The sequence below is a fragment of the Trifolium pratense genome, linkage group LG3 (assembly GCF_020283565.1).
Source record: "Trifolium pratense cultivar HEN17-A07 linkage group LG3, ARS_RC_1.1, whole genome shotgun sequence".
Lineage (NCBI taxonomy): Eukaryota > Viridiplantae > Streptophyta > Magnoliopsida > Fabales > Fabaceae > Trifolium > Trifolium pratense.
The window spans coordinates 53,576,827-53,587,579 of record NC_060061.1 but is presented as its reverse complement, the minus strand read 5'-3'; the positions used below and the strand labels follow the sequence as shown (position 1 = coordinate 53,587,579).

General features: G+C 31.6%; 1 protein-coding gene and 1 pseudogene across 1 annotated transcript; both read left to right on the top strand.

Annotated features, from left to right (window-relative positions):
• Positions 1 to 251: 251 nt before the first annotated feature.
• LOC123915408 lies at positions 252 to 915 on the top strand. Its single transcript, XM_045966525.1, has 2 exons — positions 252 to 660; positions 749 to 915. Exons 1-2 carry the CDS (start codon positions 252 to 254, stop codon positions 913 to 915), a joined length of 576 nt encoding a protein of 191 aa, XP_045822481.1.
• LOC123915760 lies at positions 514 to 9,068 on the top strand (annotated as a pseudogene).
• Positions 9,069 to 10,753: the final 1,685 nt, after the last annotated feature.

Genomic DNA, 10,753 nt, shown 5'->3' with positions numbered 1-10,753 from the left:
GTTGTGGGTTTTAATATTTTTTTTATGTTTTTAGGGTTACTTTGTTCTTCCTATTTAAAGGGATGTTTGTTCATTGTGAAAATCGCACCGCAGCCAACATATTTGCCTGCCTATCTTCTTCCTATGTTTTTAATCTATAAAATTTTAGTTTTATAACTTTCAACTTATTTTTGACTATCCTTTTTCAAAGAAAAAAAAAACTTGTTTTTGATTAAAATTAGTTAAGTTGTCTGATTTTTGAACATCGTAATATGTTTTCAAACATTTATGAGATAAATTCTGATAGAGCAACATGGAATTTTAAGGCTAAGGTCATAAGACTTTGGCAAGTGAATGATTTTAATCGAACTCATGTGCCTTTTTCTATTGAAATGGTGTTAATGGATTCAGATGGTGCTAAGATTCATGCCACTATTAAAAAAACTCTGATTTACAAGTTTAAACATGACATAATTGAGGGAAAAATTTATTCTTTTGAAAATCTTGGTGTTGCTTCTAATACTGGAGCTTATAGGACAACACATCACCCATACAAACTGAATTTTCAGTTTGGCTCCTTGGTTCAGAGGCTGTCCAACTGTGATATTTCGAAATCTCCATTTACCTTTGTTCCAATTGGTGATATTTTGAGCGGTTGTTATGACATTGACTTTTTAGTGGGTGAGTTTTATTATATACTTTTTATTTCATTTTTGTATGTCTTTATTAAGTTATTAACACTACACTCTTTTTGAATACTTGATTTTAGATGTTATTGGTTTGTTGACCGAGATTGGCCAGGAGCGTGAGATCACTAATCAAAATGGTAGCACAACGAAGCTGAATGTTATTTCCTTGGAAGCTGATGGGTATGACATTACCTCAGGGTTCACTTTCATAAACTTATTGGATATGTCAATATCATCTATATTTTAGTTTATTTATTTATTGAAATATTATGTTTTATTTTCATTAGGCATAAGCTTCAATGTACACTTTTTGGTCCATATGTTGATGAACTAAATACCTTTGTTGGAGCTGGTGATCTGAACAATGCTGTTGTTATTGTTCAGCTTGCAAAAGCTAAGATGTTCCAAGGTTAGAACAAACAATAACTCCATTTATAACACTTATATATTGTAATACCCAAAAAAATAATACTTATGTTTTCCATATATGTATATGTTGTTTCTTCTGGAATCTGAAGTTATTGATTGGGAAATTGTAGAGAAAATACATATACAGAACTGCCTGAATTGTTCTGTTTTGATATTTAACCCAAGCTGTGAGGAAAGTGTAACCTTTAGAGCAAGGTGTGTCATGAACTTCACAAATCATTTCTATTTTAATTTTTTTTTTATAATAGCTGTACTAACTTAGTTTGTCTTTTGTGTTGTTTATTAGTCTCAATGGTTCTGAGGAGACTCCATCTCCATTGACCTTTACTCAACTCACTGTTGAGTCAAGTGTTCAACCACTTGATGAGTTTGTCTACAATACTCCAAGGATTACCTTGCAAGGTCTCAGGGATGTTACAAGTGTAAGCTCTTTGTCAAACTTAACATGTAATGCCGTTGTTTATTAACTGTCTTTAAAATTTGAATAACCCTCTGATTCTTTGTGATTGTATAGGACTCAACATATGTTGTTGCTGCAACTGTCAAGAGGATTTTAAATCCGGATAGTTATTGGTATACATCGTGTTTGTGCGGCAAGGCTGCTATATCAGATTCAAGGATGTGGTATTGTGAAAAGTGTAACAGGCATGTTCCAAAAGTTGTTCCTAGGTAAATATATTAGAATTAGTACTTTGGATGGTTGATTAAATTTATTTGTTTAATGTTTGTCTTTTAATACTTACTGTTTGATTATTACACAGGTTTTGTGTCAAAGTGAGAGTCATGGATGATACTGATTCTGCCATTTTTGCAACTTCCCTATTCAATATGTCTTGTGCTGATATGATTCAAATTGGAGAAACTGTTAGTTGATATTTTTAATATTTTTTCTTTAATATTAAGTTAGTTCCGGATACTTTTAACCAATGTCATAATGTTTTTATATAGGCTGTTGGTGAAAGAATTGTGCCACCTCAAATCGATGACACATTGGTTGATCAAACCTGGCTTTTTAAGGTTGAAGCTAAACCTTCTCATAATCCTAGGTTTGAGTAATCTTTCCGTGTTAGAAAGATTTGTACCAATGAGAGTATAATTAAGCAGTTTAAGGAGAAGTGGGATAATGAGGATGCTTTGAATCTTAAAATTGCAAATGTAAGCATTTATCCTATTATCCTATATATAAATTTCCTTTCTTTTATGGTCTAATCTATTTTATAACTTTATTAACTTCCAATTTTGTAGGAGGATGGATCTTTGAGTACTTTGCTGGAAAAAGCGAAAGATGTGTATGTTGGTGGGTCGTCAAATGTCCTTAGTGAGGTAAAATTTATTATTTACTAACAAATAATATGTATGGTTCATGTGATTGATTACATTGCTTAAGATATAATGCAAACATTAGAAGACTTAATGTCCTTTTTTATATCTGTTTGTTTTATTGAATTGATTGTGTTACCTAAATTTAATAACATATAGATTAGATATTCTGATATTGGTTAAGATTAATAATATATGGTTACATTAGATAATATTAACAATATATGGTTGCATTAGTTAAGATTAATAATCTATGGTTTTTACCATGTGATGTTTTATTATATTTTGATTAGTATGACTTTAAAATTGGACTTTAAGAGTCATGTGTTGTATTATTGATTGAGCTATGTCTATTATCGTATTATATTTTATTGAAGTATTATTTTTAGGTCAATGTTTGATATCGTAATATTAATCCAAATTATTTATCTCAAAACTCCGTATCTCATTCACCAACCTTATAAATATTGATTACTTCTTCAATAACTCTTTCTTTTCCATTTCAGTGTTTGGAGTGTATAGATTGCATAAAATAGTACTACTTACTTTAAAGTTCAAACAACACAGAACCTAACTCCATTGCAATTATTATTTCTCACCAACCCATCATTCTCATCTTAACCCTCGTTATGTTTTACCATAAATAAATAAGAGTAAAAAGAGTAAGAGAGAAACAGGAATAAATCTAAAATCTTCATCTTCTTTCTTCAAGCTTTAAATAATATATATCTTTAAAACTGTTCAAAGTAGAACTAACAAAAATAACTCTATTTCTCATTCACCAACCTTATAAATATTGATTACTTCTTCAATAACTCTTTATTTTCCATTTCAGTGTTTCGAGTGTATAGATTGCATAAAATAGTACTACCTACTTTAAAGTTCAAACACACGCAACCCAACTGCATTGCAATTATTATTTCTCACCAACCCATCTTTTTCACCTTAACCCTAATTATTTTTTAGCATAAATAAATAAGAGTAAAAATAGTAAGAGAGAAACAGAAATAAATTTAAAATCTTTATCTTCTTTCTTCAAGCTTTAAATAGCATATATCTTTAAAACTACACAAATTATAACTAACAAAAATAATATTAAATCATATGGTATAAACAAGTTCTTGCCCGTGCGTTGCACGGGTGGGATATCTAGTAAGATACAAAAAGGCCACGTTCAATTTCATTAAAGATAGAATATGGCGAAAAATTAATTCATGGAGTAGTAAGTGTCTTTCCAAAGCAGGGTGAGAAGAGTTAATAAAATCGGTACTACAAGCTATTCCATCTTATGTTATGAGCATATTTTTAATCCCCGACTCGCTTATTGATGCGATTGAAAAAAATGATGAATTCCTTTGGGTGGGGTCACGATGGATCCAATCACAGAGGTATTCATTGGATGTCATGGGAGAAACTCTCGGTGCATAAAAACAGTGGAGGTATGGGGTTTAAAGACCTCACTGCATTCAACTTAGCAATGCTTGGAAAACAAGGGTGGAAAATTCAATCACAGCTAGATAGTCTCATCTCCCGTTTATTCAAAGCAAAGTATTTTCCCAATAGCAATTTCCTGTCATCATCTATTCGTCATAATCCAAGTTTTGTGTGGAGGAGTATATCTAAAGCAAAATTTCTTGTCCGTGCCGGGTCTCGCTGGTGTATTGGATCAGGGGCAAATATTCATGTACTTGATGAACCTTGGCTCACTGATGGAGCATGTATTTCAACATCTGACACTAATCTATCTTTTTTTTTTTTGAAGAAGCTAAATTAGCCCACCCAAATTGGCACTAATCTACCTTTTCTTAAAGATGTAATTGATGACACAATAAAAGAATGGAAACAAGATATTATTAGCTCTTTATTTGATCAAGGAACTGTAGAGAAAATTGTTAAAACGCCGCTGGTGCAGCAAGTCAATATGGACAGATTGGTATGGAAGGCTGAAAAGAAGGGGAATTATTCGATTAAAAGCGCGTATCACTTATGTGTCGATGAGCTAATCGATAATTCTCATCTTAAACAGCCCGGTTATTGGTGAGGTATATGACGACTCAAAATCCCTCAAAAGGTTAAAAATTTAGTGTGGCGTATATGTCGTGGTTGCTTTCCAACTAGGGCTCGGCTGCAAGATAAAGGAGTACATTGTCCACCGAATTGTGTTGTGTGCGACAATAATTATGAGGATACAAAACATATTTTGTTTACTTGTCCTTTGTCTACCGAAGTTTGGCGCGCCGCTGGGTTGTGGCATAGAGTAGAAAGCGCTGTGAACAGATCAAATCATGCTGCTGATGCAATTTTTCTGCTGTTACAGCATTTAAATGAGCAAGATGCTGCTCACATGGCTGGTATATTATGGAGTTTCTGGAAACATAGGAACATGAGGTTATGGCAAAATACAGTAGAAACATGTGCTCAAATTCTGGACCGTGCCTTTCATTTAATTGAGGATTGGAAGCATGCTAATAATAACAACAAGCATATGCAGCAAGTAACTGTCACCGTGACTGCAGCAACAACAACAAACGACGAGAATAGCAACAAGGCTGATCATGTTTGGAAAAAACCGGCAATTGGAAGATATAAGTGCAACATTGACGCGTCGTTTTCGGCTCAACAAAATCGCGTGGGATTAGGAATGTGCATTCGTGATGATGAAAGTCGGTTTGTGTTAGCCAAAACTATGTGAATTTCACCAATATGTAGTGTGGACTTAGGTGAGGCATTGGGACTCTTTCATGCCAACAAGTGGGTTCGTTATTTCAACTCCAAAGAGTGAATTTTGCAATTGATTCAAAAACAGTTGTTGAGTATTTACATAAGGGAGGGTCCAATATTACTGAGTTTGGGGATGTGCTGAATGAATGTATTAGTAGTTTTAATCCATATTTCGAAAACTCTCGTGTTGAGTTTAATAGGAGACAAGCGAATGAGTTAGCTCATGCTCTAGCAAGGGTAGTCTCATCTATAGCTCGCTCCCATATTTTTATTGATGTACCGACATGTATATAAGTCATTTAATTGTTAACAAAATGCTATAAGTATCTTTCTGAAAAAAGAAAAAAAAAGATTCGTCGCAGGTTTAACACTGCTATTTTTTATTGATGCATTTTTTTTTTATAAAAATAATAGTATATAGATGATGTATCAATTTATTTATTTTTTTGTATGATAAAACTCTCAATTTTTTGTATGATATATCAGTCTTGTTGTTAGGATAATGATGTATTATGTTTTTTGTGTTTTGTGGCAAACTCACGCGTCTAATGTGTTGGTGTTAGTTGACATATGATTAGTCAAACTAACTTGTCTAATGTGTTAGTTGAATTATGATTAGTCGAATTAAGTTTCTTATGCGTTATTCAACATACGATTATTCGAATTAGCGTGTTTAATGTCTTAGTTGACTTAGGATTATACAAACTAGCATGTCTGATGTCTTAGTTGACTTAGAATTAGACGAATTAGCATGTCTGATGTATTAGATTTAATTTACGTTTAGTTTACGCATAATAGACATTAAATTTGGTAATCTCCTAAGCAAAAAGGTGTAACGACAAAGACCAAGAGAGTTTAATTAAAATAGATTGATTATTAGTTTAATTACCATAGATTTTTTTTTTTGGTAAGTTTAATTACCATAGATTGATTATTAGTTTAAATTAGATTGATTTATTAGTTTAATTAAAGGGTACTTCTTTTTCAGAAAATTAAAGGGTACTATGAATTATCAAAGAGGCCAAAAATATAAGACAAAAAAAAACAGGTAAAAAAAATAATTTAAACATGTGATAGCCCAGCCCAAACTCAAAACGGGTACCCAAAAAAAATCGCTCCAGTTCATTGTATTATTTGAGCCGACATGTGCATAACTTTTTTATAAAAAAAGTACCCAGTTGGATACTTCAGATTCAACTCAACCAAAAAGTACAAACCAAGTTGTGATATGGTGTGGTCAATTTTACAACCATAAAGCAATTAAGATCAATCATAGCCATTGAAATCTACCTATTTTGAACTTTAGGTAAAAGATAAGATAGTTGTAGACTGCACAACAACATGATGTAGTGCTTGTTTTTCATTGGAATGAAAATTTGACTCATATTGATTATTCACCAAGTCTCATTTAATATAATTTGCTTTTATATTTAAGAATACTACTGCACGTATGTCAATGCATAATTTTGATAATTAATATCTTTAATTGTTTATTAGTAAAAATTATATAAACTTGATATTTTGAAAATACTCATTAAAACAAATCAAACAAGATCTTATATGATAATATTTATATTTATATATTATTAAAAAAATATAATCAAAGTAAGATAAGTGAACAGTGTCATTTAAGTCAAAGTATCTCTTATATTTTAGAATGAAGGGAGTATTTATTTTTTTAATATATAATAGTAGTTGATTTAGTGGCAAAAATATATAATAGTAGTACTTTGTTATTATTTTTTGCTGGTTTTAAACAATTAAGTGGCAAAATTTACAACATGTATCAATCGTCAGTTAATTTAGTGGTGATTGACACCGAATTTGATAGGGAGAATCATAGTTTAATCCCCCGCAACTACAATCCAAAGAGGGCTGAAACCACTTGATACCAGAACTGACCTCCGAATCAGATTCAACCGGTACTGAAAACCAAAATATTTACAACATGTGAAACAATCGGTATCAGCCTATTAGTGGGTGGTATTTTCACACTTCAACATACTTAAAAGTTATTATACATGTTACCATAATCTCTGATTTTTAATCACGTCGACCAATAATAATTTAGCAAAGAAAAAAACAAAATAAAATCACGTCGGCCTGTTTCATTTGTACGTACGTTTGAATGAACACTAGAAAACGAAAAAGAAGAACAAAGAAAGTCCGTGATAGCCATGAGCCTATACCACGTGTAAGTTTGTTCGCTACCGCAAATTCCACATCAAATACTAATTCTACGGTCGCAAATGACGTTCCATATTTCCCCCCATCATCCTACAACAACAAAAGACCAACCTTCCAACGTTTGTAGTTCCACGAAATCAAATCAAATCACAAAATCAAAATCTACTCGTCTCGTACTGATTAAGACATTTTCTTAAATAACTTTCTGATTTTATTAATACGTATTTTTAAAAAGTTTTTTTTTCTTCATTATTTAGGAAGTTTTTATTATCATTATTAATTTATTATGTCATAATTAATCTTTGTTGAATTTTTTTTAATTTGTGAGGCGCACAAATTATTCTCTTCTAGGTAATCTCTTATATTATAAGCTTGTATACACAAGCAAACTTTAAAACCTAATTTGTCTTACAATTTTTCCCTCCATTTTATCTTGCAATTTTTATTAAAAAATAATACAATTTTTCATTGACCAAGATTCGAACCAACAACCTTTCAATGCAAGACAATATTTTCAACCACTATGACAAGTATACCAATTTGATTAAAATTATGTGCAATAATTGATAAACAACATTGATTTTCATAGTAAAAATTTTATACAACAATTAAACACCATTAAATTATATTCCACAGTTTAAACAATTAAAAATCGATAATTAGAAATCTAGCAAATCATCAAATCATACATTTTCTTAGTTTTTATTTTTCGAAAAAATTTATATTTTTTTATCCTAATTTAATATTTTTTATTTTTTTATCGATTTGGTATATATATTCCTATAGGACAACCCCTTTCTAAAAAACACTAAAAAAATTTCTAGGATTATTTTTTTCCACAAATTGCATTATAAGACCTTGGTAAGTTGGTTATGCATATAGGGTGTATCAATTCCTTACGTGTGTATATTATTCATCACGAAATTTTTTTTGTCTTTCCTGATCAATGGTTTTTTTTCTACCGGATCATAAATTTAGAGAATAATTATCATTGAGATTTGGAAAGTTATTATCACGTGTGATTTGGAAGAAACAAATATGACACTTTAGATCAATAACAATTAATGGATGAGATTTGGTATCAAACTAAATTACCTGGTGTCAACGAATCATAACTCTCTCTCTCTCTCTCTCTCTCTCTCTCTCTCTCTCTCTCTATATATATATATATATATATATATATATATATATTTAAACAGGTCCTTTGAATCTAAATCCTTTATCTGATCGGGAGAAGTTGGTTAATGGATTGCAAATTAGATATCGAACCTACTGCGTTGAGTTTAGCGTAACTGAAGTTAGTATAGTTCCAAATTTTTTAATAGATTGTTTTTTACACCAAAACTCTCAATGTTTTTGTATTTAATTTTATTATATATGTTATTTCTATTAAAATTATGATACCGAGTATTGATATTAAGATTTTCACACACGACACAATTGATGATTTTGCATTTAGTGAGTGATTTTCACACACGACGAATTGAATTATAACAGACAATCATTAGCTGAAGAACATGTTAGATTGATGTCAACTATGACTTCAGAGCAACGTAAAGTATATGACACAATCATGACAAGAGTTAACGTAAACAAACCTGATGTGTTTTTTCTTTATGGTTATGGCGGTACAGGGAAGACATTTATCTGGAGGGCCATGTCAGCCGCATTACGCTCAAAAGGTGATATAGTTTTAACAGTTGCCTCAAGTAGGATCGCTACATTACTTATACTTGGTGGTAGAACAACACATTCAAGGTTTTGTATTCCTCTAAATGTTGACGAGTTTTCAACATGTACCATAGTTCCTAAAAGCCCTTTGGCGCTATTAGTACAAATAGCAAAACTCATTATACGGGATGAAGCACCAATGATGCACAAACACTGCTTCGAAGCTGTTGATCGAACTTTAAAAGATATTCTCAAGTCTGTTGATGAAAAAAATAAACACATTCCCTTCGGTGGAAAAGTTATTGTTTTTGACGGAGATTTTAGACAAATTTTACCAGTAATACCCAAAGGTACAAGGCTAGAAGTTGTTCATGCTACTATTAATTCTTCGGTTCTTTGGAATTTTTGTGAAGTTTTAACATTGAGTAAAAACATGAGGCTTCTCGGTGGTGCTTCGAGTGCAGATGTTGAACAAAGAAGATTGTTTTCTGAATGGGTTTTGGGTGTTGCGATGGAGAAATTGGAGATGACAACGAAGATGATTTAGAACTTGACATTCCATCAGATTTATTGATTCCAAATTCAGGTGATCCTCTTGCTTCTATCGTTGAAAGCACATATCCTCAACTTTTACAAAACACGAACGATATAACGTATTTCCAAAATAGAGCTATACTAGATCCTAAAAATTCAATAGTCGACACAATAAATGATTATATGTTGGATTTAATTCCTGGTGAAGAAAAAACATATTTGAGTTATATGTTGGGATAACTATTAATAAGAGTCAGGGACAATCTTTAAAGCATGTTGGGATATATCTTCCGTCGCCAGTGTTTTCACATGGTCAGTTGTATGTTGCAATTTCAAGAGTTACTTCTAGAGAAGGATTAAAAATATTGATCATCGATGACAACGGTGAAGATACGACTAAGACTTCGAAAGTGATCTATAAGGAAGTCTTGCGTAATATAACATAATTTCCTTTGTATGAATATTATTCAAAATTATTGTTTAATTATTGTTTAATGTTACTCATTATTGGAATTATCATATCTTATTTAATCATTATCATATCTTATTGGAATCAAACCAGTGCACCGCACGGGTCAATGTTCTAGTATTTAGAAATTGAATATTTGATCACCTGCTTAGTTCTTAAAGACTCAAAACCTGATCTTACCTGATCAGAACAAGTGTTGGTAAACGGCTATCGGAATGACGGCTGAAAAACTATGATTGACAATACATGCCAATCATTTTGATGTCGAGGCGTTACAGAAGGCTGACTTCTGTGACCTTTGGGCAGTATGAGGCGACCTTTGACTCTTGTCTAAATGGGTCGAGTTTGGCATATAGGAAGACGAGTTCCTCAATTATTGGACCCTTAACATTTGAACTAATTCATTGTTTATAAATTTTTAACTTTATTAAACTATTAAGTTGTTTTTTACTGTACATGTAATCGCTCACTATTCATACACATTAATCAAAGATCAAATTCAACACCAAATAATTAAGAGACTCAAATTTACTGCACTTGTATTACACTGTATCGACATTAGTTTGATCCTTTGACAAAGCCAAAAACCTTTTAAAATATCTATAAAAAATGGAAAAAGATCTAAGACTCTAATTAACAGCAAATCCACGGTCCATATAACACGAACATGTCCCAAAAACTTCCAAAACCGCACTCTTGGCGCGTTTCAACCACGTCCGTTCCTTTTAACCACCAGAAACAAACAAAGAACAAA